The sequence below is a fragment of the Xenopus tropicalis genome, chromosome 5, assembly GCF_000004195.4.
Source record: "Xenopus tropicalis strain Nigerian chromosome 5, UCB_Xtro_10.0, whole genome shotgun sequence".
Taxonomy (NCBI): Eukaryota; Metazoa; Chordata; class Amphibia; order Anura; family Pipidae; genus Xenopus; species Xenopus tropicalis.
In genome coordinates, this window is record NC_030681.2 from 138,618,266 (window position 1) to 138,640,068 (window position 21,803).

Below are 21,803 nucleotides of genomic sequence, written 5' to 3' on the forward strand. Positions count from 1 at the left end.
TAACAGGTTTCCAGATGACAGATCCCATACCTGTAAACTATAAATAAATATAGTGATTATTATAATTTTATCAATACCTTTATCCAGTGTGAAAAATTTAATTACAACAAATTTTTCTTCATATTGAAGAACAATACAATAAAATAACCATTGACTATAATGGGTTTACACCAGGTCTAAGAAGAAAATTAGCAAAACTTGATCAGAAAATTCACTCAGTAGAATAGAAACAAGATCAAAATAGACAATTTCAGAGAAAGGTTTGCTTTTCAGATCATTTTGACCTGTGCAGCCCGCAGCTAATACTTCTTATTGTATCTACAACTCAGCATTGTTTCCTCCTCTGTTTGGACCTGATCTCATTTGTCACCTCATTGGGTAATTGAAGTAATGGCATGATGGGATAGTTAAGGGAAAACACAAATGAACCTATTGTAATTACTTGGGATGTCGAAGAATAATGAATTGTTCCTAAATACAGACAGAATTGGCCATCAAATCAATAGGTTTGTGAGATAAAAGCAATAAGAAGTATCAGGAAAACAGATGGGGGAATAGGATAGAAATAAATCAAAAGTAACAGAGGCCCATTTGTCATACTCGCCACGTGCAAAATCAGACTTTTAATGCAACTCACCGTATGCTCATTCCTCCCTAATTCTCTCATGTTTGCTCACCAAACAGTCTACTCTTTGAGCAGAACCAATATAAAAGGAATAGAATGGAATTTAAGCTTATACTTGTACTGCAATTAGACAAAATCATAGTGAAGAAATGTGATCTCAAGTTTAGTTTCGACTTCTGATTTAAATGTTCAATGTAAATAAAAATCTTGAAAATTGGAATGAAAACATTTAGCAGATAAAACCTGGCGAGCTTCTAAATGAATCAATGGAAGGTATATTTTCAACATTCAAGTTTTTTAAGCATTTGATGTCTGTAAAGAATCCTGTACCTGCTACTTGGCCTTTGATGCTGTGGGTCCAGGCAAACGCCCTTTGCAGTCTCACCTAAAATCAGCTGTGGCATCTAATATATGCATAGATATGCAGGCAACTCAGTGATGTGCAATATATGAAGAAATTAGCACAACAATGTCTTCAATGCCTTTGTTAAAATAACTATTTCAGGCAGGACAAAACTTTTAGAAACACAAATAATTTAAAATCATCTTCCACACATTTGTTTACCTATAGTGGGGTCAGACCCAATGGTTGAGATGAGCTGCTGGGATTACCCTGCTCCCTTCTGGCCTGAGTGCATTTGAGGACATCTCATTAACAGAAATCTAAACTCTGAATGCTTTCCCATCAGCAATAATGTAAATCACTGGTGGGAAAACGGTTGTGTCGCTTTAGCTTTCCGAAGTTGCCCTTCACTTAATTGAGATGCATAAGGGGGGGTTTGTGGGTAGCAGACTTTGTAGGCAGTGTCAGTCAGGGTCTTCTAAAGCCAGTAAAGTACACTTGTATACATTGCTGGTAAGGCTACACGTTGAGCCTGTAGTGCAGTTTTGTGGTGTAACAATAGAGGAAGGAGACGCCATGGTCGCAGGGGGGCCAGAGGGACAGGAGGGGGTCTGCTTCCTCCAATGTTGCATTAAAATATTTGCCGGCTCTCTGGTAGGAGTGCGGGTCTGGGGGACGCATTAGTGCGCAGGGAAAGGGGGGAGTTGGGAAGGGGGTCAGGTGGGTCTGCTACAATAGAGGAAGGAGACCCCTTCCGAAGATTTTTTCACAGGAGCAGTTACCCCACTGGTGCATGGATATAGGTAACTAAACTGGTAAATGGAACAAGTGAACACTGAGGAAAGAATACAAAGCTGAGGTTGTTTCCCTGCAGAAAGGAGACATGATTACGTTACATTAGTGGGCATTATAGACAGTGAAGTATATTTTTTTAATATTGTGTGAATTCCTTCTCTCCTTTCCAAATTTGATCATTTATAAAAACATTTTATTATTATTATTATAATTAACATTTATTTATAAAGCACCAACATATCCCGCAGCACTGTACAATAAGTGGGTTTCATACACAGGACATACAGAGTAACATATAAAGCAATCAATAACCGATACAAGAGGTGAAGAGAGCCCTGCCCAAAAGAGCTTACACTCTACAAACATTCCTTGTACTGTAATGTGCTTCTGTGCTGCAGGCAAAGACTATAATTAAAAGCCCACAATTCAGAGGTAACAAACTATTAATAGTAGCTTAGTATGATGTCAATATTTTCCCATTTCTGTGGCACGGTGTAAAGATGAACATGTCACTGTCTAATAAAATCAATTGGAATTTTCATTCCTGTAACAAATTGCTCAGTTCTATAATTTTCTTTCATTTCACATGCAGTCACTTAATATGACAAATTGCCAGATCTACCCCCCCCCCCCCCCTGCCGTGGAGCATAATTCAGCCTGGAATATGTTCTACATTTCCAATTCTAACCATGAAGATGAATACAAGATTGGGAGAATCAAGTCAACACGTCAGAAAAAGTCATTTATCAACGGGACAGAAGTAAGTTGAAGGTCATTCCTCCTTTTATCTCATTCTGTTATACTGTCCAATAAATCTATCGATACTCTGAAGGACAAGGAGTCATGCTGACCTGGGATGTCTAGGTTCCCTAACATGCACTCTAGTAATATTATGTGCTCAATTTATACTACTAAATAACAGCCATGTTTATTTCTTTTAAATAGTTCTAATGTATTCAAATATCTTACCTTTTGCTAATTAGATATATACTATTTTTATTTGTATAATTTTTATTTGTATAATATAGCATAGTTCCTGTGCTTAATTGGGATGTGGATGTAAAAATATGCCCCCACTTATACCCTTAATGGGACTGCACTAGGCAAATCCATAATAAGTCCTTGTAGATAATAAACTTGGCTGTAGCAAGCAATGCCAGGCAGCAGCTGCAAGGGCAAACAAGGTTCTGAGCTGTATTAAAAGGGGTATAGATTCACTGGAGGAGGGGGTTATTCTTCCCCTTTACAGAGCGCTGGTAAGGCCCCATCTAGAATATGCTGTTCAGTTTTGGTCTCCAGTGCTCAAACGGGACATTACTGAGTTAGAGAGGGTGCAAAGGGCATGGAAAGTCTAAGAAAGCTGGAGAAGTGGGGTAAGGGGGATATGATAACTATGTATAAATATTTAATAATCTTTAATCATGCTTTATTTAACAGTAGGTCCTTCCAGTAGATACAAGGGCATTTATTTCAGTTAGTAGAAAAGAAGTTCCATCTAAATATACAGTTGTTTTTACAGTGAGAGCTGTGAAGTTGTGGAATTCCCTCCATGAACCAGTCGTGCTGGCTGATACATTATATAGCTTTAAGAAGGGGTTGGATGACTTTTAGCAAGTGAGGGAATACAGGGGTATTACAAATAGCTCTTAGTACAAGTTGATCCAGTGAATGGTCCAATTGCCATCTTGGAGTCAGGAAGGAATTTTTTTCCCAATCTCAGGCAAATTAGAGAGGCTTCAGGCAAAATTGGCAGTTTTTATTAAGAAATAAAAGGTTGAACTTGATGGCTGTGTGTCTTTTTTTAACCAAACGTACAGTGTTACTATGTATTTATTTAAAACCCCAGTAAAGCTTGAAGTCTAATTTCCTGCCCAGAGCAACTTGATGTGCTACAGACAAAAATAAATCTCTTCAAGATGTGAAATGGCAGACACTATTTGTTGATGTAGAATTCACTTTGAGATCTTAGTCCTGATGTACACAAACCTGGTTACTAACCTTCTGCTTGGCTAAATAACCCTTAACTACATATCGCTCATAGAGAAACCAAACTTTGGATGTTACTTATTACTAGCTAGTTCTTATTCATGGGGTCCCTTCTGTCAGCCTTCCACTGAGCTGTACCGGTCCTACCATTATATAATAACTTTAAACCATTGTCTTCTTTAGCACTGTAATTTGAACACAGGGCTGGTTTTAGGGTTTGCTCTGGGCCTTTAGAAACACAGCAATATGTATGTATGTATGTATATCTTTATTTATAAAGTGCTACTTATGTACGCAGCGCTGTACAGTAGAATAGATTAATACAAACAGGGGGTTATTAAGATAATAATAGATAAATACAAAGTATAACAATAAATACAAGGTACAGTTGCAATAAGTTAAGAGTCAAAGACACAAGAGGAAGGAGGTCCCTGCCCCGTAGAGCTTACAATCTATATGGGAGGGTAACTTACAGACACAAGTAGGCAAATATAAGTGCTGTAGGTCACAGTGGGTGACACTACATTATAAGTGCAATATAAAAGTACAAAAAACATATATTGCTTATATGTCAAAAGGCCTTTGGGGATGCTGGGACTTACTGTTCAATAACAAAGGGCCACATGTTGCACATCTCTTTTTCTCTTTTTAGGCAACCAACAAAAAAATATGAATAAATCAGTGAATTAAAATGAATCAAATCCTCCTCTCTTGGAAAGATACAGATCTGATTATACAGACACTGTCAATATTGCCAGCAGTGCCATTGGTGGGCAAAGATTAGGACGAATAACATAAACAGTAAGTAGGAAACTCTAAAATAAACAAGGACAGATTGTGAGGGAACCACCAACTCATACTGAGGCGGCAGGAACAGATGCATTATATCACACACAGCCGGTGGCATAGAAATGAGCTTGATTTTCCTCAATAAGATATCATGAAAATAGGACAATCGGCTGCTTTCTAAAGCTGGAATTATTGTTGTGCTTGGGGAAACTTTTTGTCAACATGAAACCTATAAAAAATGTTCAGGATTTGACGTTCTTGCAGTAAAAAAATATACGATTGTCACAACAAATACAGGTCACACACACGGGGTGAAATTGTGTTTATCCGCTGATTGCGAAGCAAGGCAGCAGCGCTAACCATTGGCCTACTGTGTAATGGGGAGGGACTTATTATGGAATGAACTAGGGATTCCAGAAGGTATCAAAGTTGATAGCCTTGAGCAGCCAAACACCATCCTCTATAATAGGGTGTTAGAGCTACCCCGCTCAGCAATATCATTCATTAAAATCCTTGTTCCGTGATGCAATGAATTCTTCATACTGGAATAAATTGTTCCAACTGGGATAAACTTGCCCCACAAGTGCCCCCCATTAAATACATTTTTTGGCTATAGAAATAGGAAAAAAATCTGACATTGAACAGGGGGAAAAACACAACATATATATAAGCTTTGAGGTTTATAAACTGTTGGTGATTTAAAAGGAACCCAGAAAATGGTGCAGGACTATGCTGGCCCAAAGCGTCTAAAATTGATGTGTAGTAAAAGGTCAAGTTTTAAAGTCCAGTCATACAAAGGGGGAGGTGTCCTAGTTATAAAATGTTTCCCTTTGACCTTAGTGTTTGCATTTACCTATCACAAGGGAGTGCAGGCGGGGGGCGAGGGACACAGCAACTTCAAACTCTGTTGCTTTCCCAAAATAAGCTGCTGCCCTATAAATACTATTACTGGCCCCACTGAGCACATCCCCTCAATACAACCATTTGGTTGGCTGGCTCTACTTGCTATTAAACAGGTTCGCATAACATGGTCGTCTTAGAATTTTATGAATGAACAACTGGAATCAGTTTATGTTTCATTTTTGGATGTTGAACTTGGAAAGGGCAGTTCCGGGGCTGTCAGACTCGGGATTGTGCATTAACGCAAAAGCTAAATGGCACTGTTAAGTACTGTGAAGCATCGGTATCAGAGAGACAGAAACAAACAAACAATATGACTGTGACATAAACATGTGTGCGCTGGGGGGGGGGGGCGGACGAATGGGGGGTGGCCTCGGGGTGCTCGAGGCTCTGCTTGGGGTAAAACTGTGTCTCTGGGCTTCCAAAACTTGTCTCCAAGCCAGAGATCTAAAAATGGCACCTACTTTGAGGCCACTGGGAGCAACATCAATGGGGGTGATGAGTAACATGTTGCTCACAAACCACTATGATCTCTTATTCTTCATGTTGGTAATGACCATTTAAATCAATATATATATATATATATATATATATCTTAATTAATTCATTCATGCACATTCAATAGGCTATACTGTAACTATAGGTATACATGGAACATGTGGGTAGCAAAGCAACTGAACACTAAGGGGCATATCTATTATAGTGTGTAAGCCAACATTACCGGTGATGTTTCCCATAGTAACCAATCAGTAATTAGATTTGAACAGTCATGTATGAGTTGGCCATAAACGTTGAACTAATGTTCGGATATCGGTCATATGTTTAAATGAAACAATCTAAAACTAACATTCAGATTGAAATTGTAGGATAAAGCCCTTAAAATAAGAAATCAGAAGATGTTCCAAACATGAAATAGTTGGCAGACACTGGTTGTACAAAAGTGACCTCCTGGAAATACATTGTAGGTCCCCCACAAATTTTGTCCTTATCCAACCGAAATTTTCTAACCTGTCAGATTGACTAAATGACCGATCACCATGTTATGAAAATTATCAGGACAATAATTTGGAGCCCACACATGGACTGAAACTACGTTTTGTATGATTATATCTGTGCGTATATGGCCAGCTTTAGAAAACAAAAGCAAAGATCTGATTGGTTGCTATGGGAAACATCAGCAGTGATGTTGGCTTACACACTATAATAAATATGCCAACAGTGATTCTAAGAAACCATTCCTTGCAACAAGCTGAAGGTTAGTATTCTCATTCATAAACAGACAGAGCCATAGTGATAATATCTCAGGTTATCCCATACAATTAGTCATCTATGTATGTATATCTTTATTTATAAAGCGCTACTTATGTACGCATCTATTAAGCTGCATTCCTAGGTGAAGTTGATGAAATATAACCTGCTAAGCTCCATCTGTATTTGAGAATAATGATATCCCATTTCCATGGCTATAATATTAGCTCCTCTCTGTTTAATTGATATAGAACCCAGAAGGCTGGGTGGAGCAGACCTCTAGACAAGGAGGATTCCCCATGTAGAAACTCTGCCCACGCTGCTAAATCAAAATGGTCTCAAATAAAAATTGTGATTTATGCCCTGAATTCTCCTCCGTTCTAAGCCCCACATTGGGTTTGGTAGTCATAATCTGCACTACTTGTTTCATCTGTGAAATGAACTATTGATTTCTACCACTAAGAGTTTCCAACTGGTTACAACCCACGTACGGCTGGGAGCCTAATTTAATTCATTACATTTCTGCCATTTGCTACCATAACTCATCCTGCATCATTCTTCAGACTTTAAATGTCATTAAAACTATTGCTTTAAACCAAAAATTTACAATCAACAGAGAGATGGGAACCAGGGAAAAAATAGTTTTAAACTGATCCAAGAAAAACTTGGATTCCAGAATGCAGGTAAAGGTGTTCTTTACTATACTGTATATCAGTATGCGGAATGGCAATGGGGACTTTATTCTGTGCCATGTTTGCTAGCACCTCACACATTACTTCTATTGGCAGCTTGCTCATTTATCTGCTTGATGAAGGTGATAAACGAGAATGATTCATTAGCTGTCTGGCTGTTTATTGATTCTCATGTTCCCTTAACAAGCTTGTATAGGTCTCAGTGCTGTTTGTGATGCTTTATACTGGGGCTCATTATCAGCTACCTATTAAGACTGGATCAAGATCTGTGAGGAGACTCACTGTCCAAAGAAATGCTGTCCCTGTGTCATACCGGGCCTTCTATGGCCCACTAGGGAACCTAATATCAAGGGCCACATTCACAGCAATTAGATGTAGACAGTGTTAAATGTATCAAGTCTAACATAGGCCTATGGTGGAAATAAGAAAGGAGTAATGGGCACTGTCATTGGCTGGGCCCACTGGGAGATCCTCTGGTACTCTGACAGGCCAGTCCTGCCTGAATGCTGTAAAACTATTGATTTGTTTTTTCTCTTATAGTTACTTATTATGATTTGCCCATGGGAAGCACCCTTGTTCTCTATTGAAATATCTTTACTTTTAATCATAAAAGAGACCTGTGACTGAAGCTCCATCTGCTTTCTTAAAAAGTAAAGTGGCTATACGTGTGCTACTTTATATATTTCCTGGTGTGTGTATGTTGGTCCAACAATCCTGACTAATATATGTGCAGTATGGATATTATTATGCCATGCCTCCTCTGTGGGCCATGATTCTTGACAAATTGGGAACAATTGACAGGTACATAAATTTCAACATGGTATTAACTACCCACATCCTCTATCTGTGGTGCTAACCATAACCATTGTGTCAGCATTTTCCCAGCTATTTAATAACACTGCAAACAGAAGTCAGACAGGGAGAAAAACTGTAGATTCACACTTATAGGCTCCAGAGAAGAGGTGCAGACTTTTTGGGTTTCCCCATTAGGCTCAATCATTGGGTTGAGCCACCTTAGCTCATAACAAGTTGACAGGTACAAAAACATAATTGTAACCCTCACCCTACTGTAGTTCGCCAGGTACCCAAAATAAGCATAATGCAACAAGTCTTTTTCTTCATAAAGGTTTTCATTTTCTATTGATCAGTCACACAGACATGGGATTTAGTCATGGCTGAATACCTTCCCAAAATCTATTGAATGTGCTGCAGCAGATTAGTCCAGAAAAGGGCAACCCCAGGAGATATGCCTGTCTGTGGCATTTAGGGCAGGTGATTTATTTATATTTTTTAACTTTTTTTAAAAACACAATCATCTCAACTAATATTTTTACTAAGAAACTAAAAAGATGTTTCTCATGGGCAGCTCTCTCGGCCTAAAAATACTCTGTCAAACCACTCTACCTCCAGGGCAATCCCTTGAAACCACAAGGGCTGTGGCACAAAGGGTGGTTGGATCAGTATTGGTAATATGAAGGTAATGGTAATATGAAGGCACCGGTAATATGAAGGCACCGGTAATATGAAGGCACCGGTTGGGGTACAACAGTTGCCAACTTATCAACTATGGTATCAATGGTCTCTCATCTTTTTTGCCAGAAAATTCTGTTGCAAGGCAGCGCATGGAGTAATACACAGTAATACACAGTACCAGTGTTGCTCAGGGCAATGTGTAAAGCTCTGTTAATTTGCACATTGATGAGTTCACCTTTAGGGTAATAATTATAATGGTGTCTAAAAAAAGATCAGTGTCAAATTTGGTGTAAAATAAATGGCGTATTTCTAAATATCCTTTGCAGGTAAACGGACAACTTGTATTGCAATTATGGAATCAATGAATTTGAGGTAATTGTTGTATTTTTTTTTTTTTTTTTTTTTTTTTTTTAAATAATCATCAATATTTTATACCACTCTAGGGGGTATATTTATTATGCTGTGTAAAATATAGCAGCCAGTCAGGTGCTTTGGTTTTCGCACTGTTGAAATCTAATTGCTGATTGGCTGCCCTGGGCAACATAAATATACCCCTAGATGTGCTGGAGTTTGTTGAAGACAATAGGTGCCTTTTTCCAAGCTAACAGCTTTTTCCACCAGAATTTTGCACTGGTTACACATTCACAGAAAATCATTACCGCTTTTTAGGTGATTTTACAAAGTACACTGTGCCATTAAGGCGCCAATGTTTGGTATATTTGAACCTCTAAAAATATGCCCCTATTTTTTAATTGAGAATTGAATCTGCACATAGCACCCTCTTCCTTTGCAAATGGCTGCAACTTCATTCCCACAAATAGCTGTGCCCCCAGGTACTTGACTTGCTAAAGCAGGGTTGTACAGCAGGGCTGACCGTCCCCATGTCTGACCACTTTGCTTCCACTCTTTGGCATAGTAATGGCTGCCAGCGTGGGTGTTAGAAACCAATATGTCTCTTTTGGAAATTGCTTTAAAGGACTATAGTAGCAAAGGTGAAGGGACTTAACATGGCGGACCACCATTCTACCTTATGAATACTGGTAAAGGGGAGCTAAGCCATTTTAGGAAGCAAGGTTGCACCAGTTCTATAGGAGGACCTGTGTAGGGGTCCCATGTGTACTACATAGGATTAGTTACCGTATAACCTTCAATGTTCTTCAAAATGGTGATGTTTCAGGGTCACAAAATATTTCATTCTCTGTTTCATGGAAACCATAATAAAGCTGCATCTGACACAGATTACAAATTGAGCACAAATAATGTATCCGATTCTTGGAAGCTAAGAATGAAATGCATTTGTCTAATGAGTGTCTTTATTCATCTGCGCTACGTCATTTAGGAAATATTCACTTGAGATACTTGAGATACAGCGCTGGATACAGGTATACTATTAGCTTACACAGCCATACTCAGATGGTTATTTTTGGGTGTTGCCATATGATATAATCTCCAGCATTGCACATATGACAGAGGAACAGGACAATGCTATTAATCAGCACCCATTACGCTCTTGTGCTCCTCTTCTGGGCAGGTTCCAAAGTGAGCTACTCTGCCGAGGGTATGAGAGACCAGGAGTGAGCAATGCACCATGGGATTATAAGGCACAGAAGTATCAGGACAGGGCTACAACTGCTAGATCGTGTGTACAGTCAGGCAAGGCAGTAGGTGCCATTTACAGAACATTGCAAGCAGCCTTTTTAGTTGATGCGGTCCCCGAACCGACTGCGCCTTTGCCCGCCATTCTAATTAGATTGCTTGGCCCTAGTGCCAAACGACTGAATTAGCATGATATCGCCCACCCGTAAGTGGGAAAGTATTTGTCTGCCTAAGGCATGGAGAGGGGAGGCAATATATGGTTGACATAATAGGTATGGATGTGTAAATAAAAAAAAGAATTTGGATTTCATGTTTAATTTGAAAAGGACTTTTATTATAAAGCTTTTTATGTCTGGGTGACAGGTCCCCTTTAATCGAAGTATAAAGATACTCACTTTAATATTGCTATTCTGTAGGTCCGGTCTACAGACGGTGCTTCATTTACTTCTGTGATCTGAATTGAATGTGAAGCCCAGTTTGTCCATGTTTGATTTCAATGTCTCCATTTGACAAAATGGCCTTTGTTAAAATACAGGGAAAGGCTAGTTGGAATCCTAAAAGTATTAAAATGAAATGCCATAAAGGTCAGTGGCACAGAGGATGCCCCGCTTTTTCTATTTCAGAGGACGGGTGGCAAAATGCTCCCAATTGCCCCTCCATGGACCTGAATGTTAATTGCCTGGAGTCTTGTGCCCTTGTGGGTCTGCACAATGTTTTTGAGTGATAATCACCCATCTGTTGAGTGTACAGCAGGGTCAGTGATATAACTACCATACAGAAGACCCCCGTGGACAAGCACATTTTTTCATCTAATTTTGATTTGTAGTTTTCACCAAAAAAATTGTGTTTTTCGTGAGAAGAAATAGTAATTGACTCCAATGCGTTTATTGCAAGATAAAACCCATTGATTTCACTCCAAAGCATTTTGTGCAAGAGCTTTATGTTTTTTTAGGGGGGGGGGGCATTATTAGTTAAGCCACTGGGCAGGGCAATTATCATTTAGATCAATGCAGTGGCAATTTCAAGCCTTTTGCCACCCATCTTTTGGAAACCACACAAGCAGAAATACACTGCCATTCACCCCCTGTGCCAATGCCCTTCACTTTGCTCACACACTGAGTGTTGCCTTGATCATATAATACATGTAGTAGGTCTAGAATTCAGCTTTTATCCTAACCTTAAAAAATGATTATTCCTTATTCTCTCCACAGGCGCAATTCCTTCTCTATGAGGCTCAGTTACTAAATAAATGCAAAAATAAATAATGGAGCTATTGAGCCATGTACACTTACCTACCAAGAACCCTCCATCATTGTGCCTTCTAGACTCACTACAATGATTTTCCCCAATACTGCACCCATTTCCATGCCCAGCCTGATTCTAGTGATTGTAAATGAGCCCATTCAACACCCTCCATCTGCCAAGTGCTTTTGGTGTCAGTTGGTACTGCCCAGCAGTGCAGGATTCCCCCTTAAGTATTTTTTTACAGTTCCTGAACCCAAAACAGTGTGCCCAGAAGATTCTCTCCAACCTAAAGACCAGTAAGTGTGACCTGCTGATTTTCCAATTGCACGCCCACTGATTACACATGAGAAAAGGAAACAGGTAAATGATCATTTTTGAACTTTACAGACACCTATCATTTTCCAGTCATGTTTACTGTAACACAAACAACTGCCCATACCTTAGAAGCCATGGGTGGATCTTCCAGGAACCGTGCCTTTTTTGCTCCTGGGTGGTATCCAGAAATGACTGGAATAGCTCTAATAATTGGAGATGTATATTTATCTCTGCTATGAGAGTTGGCTTCTCCGTCATTGTGTTTTGATAGATGTCTCGGCATTGCTGGTCCCACTGTCGCCTGAAGTGTACATACATTAAACCAAAGCGCCACACAGACATGGACCTGGAATGCAAAGGTTACTGTATCCAAAACAATGTCTGTTTTGCCTGATCTAATTTTACTCATACATCCATTGTCCGTCACACCCTCTGTTTTACAACATAGGTCAATGCAGCTGTCATTTTTCCTTCATGGGTAGACTGAGAAATTATGAGGTTTCTTCTGCCCAAAGCAAGTTGGCGTGTATCTTGTGGATGAACAAAATTTATTTTAGAGATAAACTTATTTTTTATAGATTCATTTTTTTTTTTTAGATATTCATATTTGACAATGGGATGCTCAGTTTCTAAACAGTATCATTAACAGAATAATGCATTTTGAAATGGTATGATCCATTACCCCAACCTGAAAGCTAGAGAGTGAGCCCAAAGCAAGGCTAGGGTGCCACCAAGGGAAAACAAGCCCATTGGTTTAACTAATCCATATTGAGTAAACATGGCCTTTCTTCTCTGAGAGTCTAGTTAGGTCGGACTTCCCATACTGGGAGCTATTCTTGTTAGATATGTAACCAACACTTCTAAGGGCTGATAATTAGCTGTTCTTATGAATGACTGACAAATAAGAGATTCCATATCACATCTAGCAGGAGTCGCAGATTGAGTTGCACTGTTACTTGGAATAGTACTAAAGTATTGTACTGGTAGTAATTGTACTACAGGTATAGGACCCATTCTCCAGAATGCTCGGGACCAAGGGTATTCCAGATAAGGGGTATTTCCGTAATTTGGATCTCCATACCTAAAGTCTACTAAAAAATCAATAAAAGATTAATTAAACCAAATAGGATTGTTTTGCATCCAATAAGAAATAATTATATTTTAGTTGGGATCAAGTACAGGTACTGCTTTATTATTACAGAGAAAAGGGAATCATTTAACCATTAAATAAACCCAATAGGACTGTTCTGCCCCCAATAAGGGGTAATTATATCTTAGTTGGGATCAAGTACAGGTACTGTTTTATTATTACAGAGAAAAGGGAATCATTTAACCATTAAATAAACCCAATAGGACTGTTCTGCCCCCAATAAGGGGTAATTATATCTTAGTTGGGATCAAGTACAGGTACTGTTTTATTATTACAGAGAAAAGGGAATCATTTAACCATTAAATAAACCCAATAGGACTGTTCTGCCCCCAATAAGGGGTAATTATATCTTAGTTGGGATCAAGTACAGGTACTGTTTTATTATTACAGAGAAAAGGGAATCATTTAACCATTAAATAAACCCAATAGGACTGTTCTGCCCCCAATAAGGGGTAATTATATCTTAGTTGGGATCAAGTACAGGTACTGTTTTATTATTACAGAGAAAAGGGAATCATTTAACCATTAAATAAACCCAATAGGGCTGTTCTGCCCCAATAAGGGGTAATTATATCTTAGTTGGGATCAAGTACGGGTACTGTTTTATTATTACAGAGAAAAGGGAATCATTTAACCATGAAATAAACCCAATAGGGCTGTTCTGCCCCCAATAAGGGGTAATTATATCTTAGTTGGGATCAAGTACAGGTACTGTTTTATTATTACAGAGAAAAGGGAATCATTTAACCATGAAATAAACCCAATAGGGCTGTTCTGCCCCAATAAGGGGTAATTATATCTTAGTTGGGATCAAGTACAGGTACTGTTTTATTATTACAGAGAAAAGGGAATCATTTAACCATGAAATAAACCCAATAGGGCTGTTCTGCCCCAATAAGGGGTAATTATATCTTAGTTGGGATCAAGTACAGGTACTGTTTTATTATTACAGAGAAAAGGGAATCATTTAACCATGAAATAAACCCAATAGGGCTGTTCTGCCCCAATAAGGGGTAATTATATCTTAGTTGGGATCAATTACAAGGTACTGTTTTATTACTACAGAGAAAATGGAAATCAGTTTTAAAATTCTGAAGTATTTTATTAAAATGGAGTCTATGGGAGACGGGCTTTCCGTAATTCAGAGCTTTCTGAATAATGGGTTTCCGGATAAGGGATTCCATACCTGTACTAAGAGGATTAAGGGTCTGTGGTTGATCAAAGAGTTAAAAACAGAGAATTAGAGAAGAGGAGGCATTGGCAATGCAATAATAATCTTCAATAAATACTGAATATATCAAACAACATGATCTACTTTCTCTGTGTATCTATTTTCTGGCCCTGCTAGACCTCCCTGCCCGCTTTGCTTTACCCTTTAAACCAGCCCTGAGTTTGGAGGCTAAATCTATATTGGGGTTGATGTAACTAAAATAAAACGACAGGCGCAGAAAGTGCCCTTGTGGCAAATCCAAAATTGCAGGCGCCAGCTGTGTTGTTGCCTCAGGCAAAAGAATTTACGCACTTTCAAAAGAATTTACAAGAGAACTTTTTCTGAATTGGCAGCTTCTTTTTTTTGGCAAATTAAGGTTGAATGTGCAATTTATATTTATGAAAGCCCTGTATATTCCTTCAGATGTTACTATTCATCCCCCAAGACTTAGTTTCGCTTCTATTACTGCCGGCAATAAAATAACTGCCTGCTTAGCGCATATGCCATTGAGACTCAATTCTTTCATTCTATTTCTTATAAACGGCTTTGGAAATGAAATCTCAGGTTTTCTCTCACACACCAGGAGCAACCAGGACCTTGTCTCTCCATCACACATATAGGAAAGACCCGTCTCCTCCAGACATCCAAGGAAGAGCCCATAGGTGGGAAGCACAGCACTTTTTACCTCTCTAGGCAGCTCCTCTCTTAGCTGCCACTTAATTACCCAACTGAGAGGGAATATTAACCCTATCTGCACTAGGTATCCCCTTACAGTCCACATCATGCACCTCAAATGTACACTTTCCAGTACATTTTCAGTCACAACATTTACACCAGAAATTACACTTCTGACCTTCACTGACCATTATGATAAGAACCTATACTGAAGATAGAACAGGGATCCCCAACCTTTCTTACTCGTGAGCCACAGTCAAATGTAAAAAGACTTGGAGAGAAACAATAGCATCATAAACGGTCATGGAGGAGCCAAATAAGGGCTAAGATTGGCTATTAGGCAGCCTCTATGCACCCTATCAGCTTACAGGGGGCTTTATTTGGTAGGAAATCTGTTTTTATTCAACCAAAACTTGCCCCCAAGTCAGGAATTCAAAAATAACTCCCTGGTTTGGGGGCACTGAGAGCAACATCCAAGGGTTTGGTGAGCAACATGTTGCCCCCGAGCCACTGGTTGGGTATCACTGTTATAGAAGCACCCATAATATAGTAAATATGCTTAATATATTTACTAATTGATTTATAAATGCCCCATTGGAACAAGAAGCACATGAAAGACTTTACCTCTATAGTTATACCCCTTGGGTGGAAGCTAGAGAAGAAGATCTGAATTGTTGAGTCAGAGACTCTTGAGGCTCCATGGTTTGATATATATAGCGTAATAAAGAATGAGTGAATGGGTCTGCTAAAAACAATTACTAGTGTACTGAAAGTATATGGCCACCCTCCCACACACACAGAGACAGGGCCGCCATCAGAAATCACGGGGCCTTCACAACAAAATTTTCTGGGCCCCCCTCCTCCCACACCCTGCCCCCCAATGGCCCCTCCCATCAGTAGAAAGGACACACAGACATTGGTAGCCAGGGCCCCCTAAAACAGTGGTAGCCTGTGCTCCCTAAAACATTAGTAGCCAGCATCTCCCCAGCATCCTCCAGTTAACCCCCCTCCCTTGTCCTCCAGCTCTTCCCCCTCAGCATCCTCCAGCTCCCCCCAGCATCCTTCCCACTATCCTCCAGCTCCCACCCCCCCCAAGCATCCTCTGGTTCCCCCCTGCTCCCACCAGCATCCTCCATCTCCTCCCCCAGTGACTTCCTACGGTTCCCCCCTCTTGATATGTGCCCCAGCATCTGCACAGCTCCTCCAGCCCCCCCCCCACCAGCCACTTCCTGCAGCCCCCCCAGCAACTTCCTCCAGCCCCCCCACCCAGCGACTCCCTCTGGCTCCCCTGTGGCTTCCTCCAGCTCCACCCCCAGTAACTTCCTCCAGCTCCCCCCCCCCAGCTACTTCCTCCAGCGACTCCCTCTGGCTCCCCTGCAGCTTCCTCCAGCTCCCCCCGCAGCGACTTCCTCCAGCTACTTCCTCCAGTCCCCCCCACCCACCAACTCCCTCTGGCTCCCCTGCGGCTTCCTCCAGCTCCCCCCCCAGCGACTCCCTCCGGCTCCCCTGCGGCTTCCTCCAGCTCCACCCCCAGCGACTTCCTCCAGCTCCCCACCCCCCAGCGACTTCCTCCAGCCCCCCACCAACCAATCAAATTTCCCACTGGCCACTAATGACAGGGCCCATAGTTCTTTAAAGGGGGCCGAGCTAAAAAAAAACTGTATCACGGCCGGGCCCCCTTTAAAGCAAAGATATCTTCCAGGCCCGGGACAACAGTCCCCCCTGTGCCCCCCTGATGGTAGCCCTGCACACAGACAGACACAAACATACACAGACACACAGCAGGGGCGCCCTAGGCAACCTGGTCGGCCACCTCGCGGGGGGGGGTTTGCGATGGATCATTGGCCCCACTGCGTAATGACAAGCGTGGGGGCAATAATTAAAGAGAGCGGACTAGGGGTAGGCAGGAGAGGCTGCTGCCTGGCGCCCCCCAATCCTTGCCCCCTAGGCAGCTGCCTCTTCTGCCTACCCCTAGTCCCGGCCCTGACACACAGACACATAGGCACAGATACAAGCATTGAACTCTGACGGCACGGAAGTGGACACCTTTGTAACAGAGCATTGCTGCGGCTGTCTCAGTATGGTTAGGTGAGTGATTCAACACAACAGGCTGCTACAGTGACATTCAAATCCACATTTCATGTTTTAAAGGCAGAAGGAATGTTATTGAAGGACTTTCTTTATGGTAAAACAGAATCAAAATGACTGAGGCAGAAAGTATTATAAATGTGCAAGTTGTAAAAGGCCAAGGAAGATTACGCTTTCATGCACATATTTTATAACAAGTGAGTATATAAATCTCTTATGGAACCTGTTTCCATTTGTAACCTCCAATTCCAGCCGAGAATTCAATATTTTATACTGTGGAAAATGCACAACAAGAAGGTGCCATGGAATGAGTTCTGGCAAGCACATCATCTGCCTCTGTGGATTTGAACCCAGAACCCGTCTCAAATACGTCCTGTCTGACAGGGGGGTGGCAGTAGGTGAGCAAACTGCCGGGTGAGTAATCACCACGTGCGACGTTAATCCAGGGGGGACCTGGAGCTTTGGCTGGGGGGGTTCAGCCTGAAGGCCAGTTAGGGTGAAATATGGGGAATATACTGTTTGTTCTCCCAGGTATTCATAGAAACCCAGCTACACATCTAATTAAGTGGGGTAAAAACTTGATTTCCCAGCTATTACTGGAGTTAGGACTGAATGGCTGATAGAATAGTGTTTTCATATATATTTAACCTAGTTATAAGCTAAGGGGAGTCCTTAAGAGCAGTGGCACACGGGGAGATTAGTTGCCCGCGATAAATCTTCGCTACCGCACTGGCAGGAATGTATATCACCTGTGGGAAGGCAAACGCGTCGCTTCAGTTTTCCCCAAGTTGCCCGAAGTTTTATTTGAGAGGCGACTTTGGGAAACTGAAGCGACGCGTATGCCTTCCCTACAGCGATTTATATTCTTGCCGGTGGGATGGCATTTCAGGGAGATTAGTCGGCCGCAATATGGAAGATTTATCGTGGGCGACTAATATCCATGTGTGCCATTGCTCTAACGTTGTGCAGCTGCAGAGATATTCACCTCGGAATCTTCCCTCTGCTGATCCTTCACTTCTGCACAGACCCTGTCTTATCTTAGGGTGAGACACACAGAGCTACTAGTAGCAGCTACTTGTTGTGGCTACCAAAATGGTCAATGCTGATCATTTACTGATAACTGTCTCTAGGTGTGTTTTAGCAGAGGCAATTCTCAGTATAGTCTATGGCAGGGGATTTTCTGGCTTAACCCTAAATGCCTGACTGCAAAGTGAAGTTGAAGCCAAAAGTCTGACTGTCTCTTCTCCAAACATAATTAGACTCACTAGTGAAATGATGCTCTGTGTGGGTTCCACTGGGGCAACATAACAGAAAGGTGCCTATCTATGTACCACCTTAATATATATATATGTATATATAGGCTATATATATATTAAGGTGGTACATAGATAGGTGGTACATAGATAGGCACCCCAAAACTCTTTCCCAAAACATACTTGCAGTGCAGGAGAAATCTTAGTATTAAACCATGGATTTAATAAATCAAACAAATTAATATAAAAGAAGTCATTTAATCAACAGAGCCTTACAATGCCCAGCAATAAAGCCCGGTAAGGGCACAGGGAGCTGTAGCGCAGAGGGATATCTGGGATACTAACACAACAGGTACCTCCCCTGTGTTACAGACTTGGGGCACTGCAGCTACAGAAACAGCTCCCCTGTAGTTCAGCAACACCCTGAGAGGCGCAGATCCCCTTGCCCATGTACTATCCCTCACTGTGGCTCCGCAGACGCCGCTAATAGCGCTCAGCCCCGGGCGGGGGAATCTCATTAAAGGGCCGTGACGTCAGCCTGGAATTCCTCTTTAAACGCGGCGGCTGGCCGCATGAAACCCACAGTCAGTCGCAACTGCGATTCGCTTGCTACTAAGTTTCAGCCGATCTCCGCTGGTTGGATAACTCCATAAAATCGCTTTGTATCGGTCAGAGGGAGAGAAAGCAGAGGGGCAGCAGGCTGGGGGTGAATGATGTACCGGGAGAGAGAGAGGAGCCGGGGGCGCAGCGGGCAGAGCCCAGAGGAATGAACTATGAGCGCAAAGGGCTCAGGGATTCGGAGTAAGGCGCAGCGGTGCCAGGGCTGGAGGCGCAATCGCACCCATTGTATGCCCTGATCTGCCTGCACTTTGCACCCTGAAATCTTCTATCTTTCCTACAGTCCTTGCCTTTGCGCCATTCTGCAGCCAACTAACTTACTAACGGTGCGCCCCTGAGCCTTCTCCTGTGGGCATCATGGTACCGGCTAGCAGCCTGGAAGAGCTCAGCGGGGATGGGTCCGACTGCAGCGAAGAAGTGGAAATCACAGTGAATGTTGGAGGAATAAGGCAGGTTCTCTATGGAGATGTCCTGAACCGGTACCCAGAGACCAGGCTGGCCGAGTTGGTCAACTGCATGGCCGGGGGGTATGATGCCATCTTCTCCCTGTGCGATGATTACGACCCCGGCAAGAAGGAGTTTTACTTTGACCGCGACCCCGACGCCTTCAAGTGTATCATAGAGGTCTACCTGTATGGGGAGGTCCACATGAAGAAAGGTATTTGCCCCATATGTTTTAAGAACGAAATGGACTTCTGGAGAGTGGACTTGGACTTGCTGGATGACTGTTGCAAGAGCCACCTGAACGAGAAGAACCTGGAGTTGGAGGAGATAGCCAAGAGAGTGCAAACCATACTGGATGATCTAGGAGGGGACACATCGGAAAGTAAATGGAAAAGGTTCCAGAAATGTCTCTGGAAGTTCATGGAGAAGCCAGAATCCTCCTTCCCAGCCAGAATAACTGCTATTCTCTCTTTTCTTTTCATCTTAATCTCCTCCACTGTAATGTGCATAGGGACCATACCAGAGATGCAAGTTGAGGACCTGCAGGGCAACCATGTGGAGCACCCTACTCTGGATAGCATTGAGACTGTCTGTATTGGGTGGTTCACCTTGGAGTACCTACTGAGGCTGATCTCATCACCCAACAGGCTACATTTTGCCCTCTCATTCATGAACATCATTGATGTCCTGGCTATTCTCCCCTTCTATGTCAGCATTATCTTGACTAACCTAGGGGCCACCATTATGGGACTCACTAATGTCCAGCAGGCTATCCAGGCTCTCAGAATTATGAGAATTGCCAGGATTTTCAAGCTAGCGCGCCATTCCTCAGGGCTGCAGACACTAACCTATGCCCTTAAGAGTAGTTTTAAGGAGCTTGGACTACTATTAATGTATTTAGCCGTGGGGATATTTGTCTTCTCAGCCTTGGGATACACTATGGAACAGAGTCATCCTGACACTCTGTTTAAAAGCATACCCCAGTCATTCTGGTGGGCAATCATCACTATGACCACTGTTGGCTATGGAGACATCTACCCTAAAACCACCCTGGGAAAACTCAATGCCGCCACAAGTTTTCTCTGTGGGGTTATTGCCATTGCCCTCCCAATCCACCCCATCATCAACAATTTTGTGAAGTACTACAACAAGCAGAGAGTACTGGAGACAGCTACCAAACATGAACTGGAACTTATGGAGCTTCATTCCAACGGTGGGTATTTGGGAGCCAATGGAAGTTCTAAGGAGCTGTCTGAAGGCAGAGGTCTGTCGGTCGGAGCTCACATGAAGGTTTCTCACAGCGATACATTCATCCAGGCTCTGACAGAGGAGAAACACCACAGAACGAGGCTTCAGAGCTGCAAATAAAACTTATCAGCTTACTCGAACGCTAAAGAAGCAGCAGTGGTTAAAAAACCCTCCTCAAGGGTTCCGGGGACTATTGGGTCACATTTCTTATACAGCAGCAAATAATATCAGATGCAATTCTTTTCCAGAACCAATGAAAACATCCAGATTGTCCCGTGTAAAGACCTACCTAAGTGTCAGTTTTGTGGTATGTACAGCTATTTATGTATGTGACTTAAATAAAAGAAAATGTGTTATTAGTTTGGTTGTCAGAGATTCTTCAGTTATGTCGGGTTTAAACCAAATAATAACTAGGTACCTGCACTGCATTGTTACACTATTACTGTACGTACTGTATACTGTATAATTCTATATAGATATATATATAGAATTAAGTGACTAGGGGCCAATTAGGGAGGGTATTGTTACCGTATCAGAAAAGAAACACTATACTGAAAAGAAGGATATTAAAGGTTTCTGTGGGATTTGGAGAGTTGCAGTTCAACTGCTGCAGGTAGGCAAGTTGGACATCCCTGATGTGTATAGTAAAAATAAAACAGTTTTTTTTTTTATGTAGTCTATATTTTGCTCATTAAGGGACCTGTATGATGCTGGGGGTCAGGACAATTCCCCCTTTTCAACTTGTTTAAAACCATCCCATATAATATATTGCAATATATTAGTATCACAATAGCCTTGGATACTATGCTTGAGTTCTTGAACAAGCAGAATATCCAAGGCTATTGTGATACTAATATCTACAGTTAGTATTACTGGTTGTATATATAGTTTATGTATGTGAGTGTATAGATTGGTAAGTATAGGTTGTGGGTGCTGGGTTTACTTGGAAGGGTTGAACTTGATGGACTCTGGTCTTTTTTCAACCCTATGTAACTATGTAATATTGTAACTAAAAAACACCTGCTTCTTAAACTGAACTACAATTCCCAGGATTCCTTGATACCCTTGATTATAGGGACCCAAGGTTAAGGAACAGGATCTGAATGACAT

General features: G+C 41.6%; 1 protein-coding gene across 1 annotated transcript; it reads left to right on the forward strand.

Annotated features, from left to right (window-relative positions):
• Positions 1–18,981: 18,981 nt before the first annotated feature.
• Positions 18,982–21,052, forward strand: kcnf1 (potassium channel, voltage gated modifier subfamily F, member 1). The gene is given in 1 exon segment (NM_001102926.1): positions 18,982–21,052. A coding segment is annotated over 1 exon segment (1,455 nt). The 5' UTR covers positions 18,982–19,358; the 3' UTR covers positions 20,814–21,052.
• The last annotated feature ends 751 nt before the right edge of the window (positions 21,053–21,803 follow it).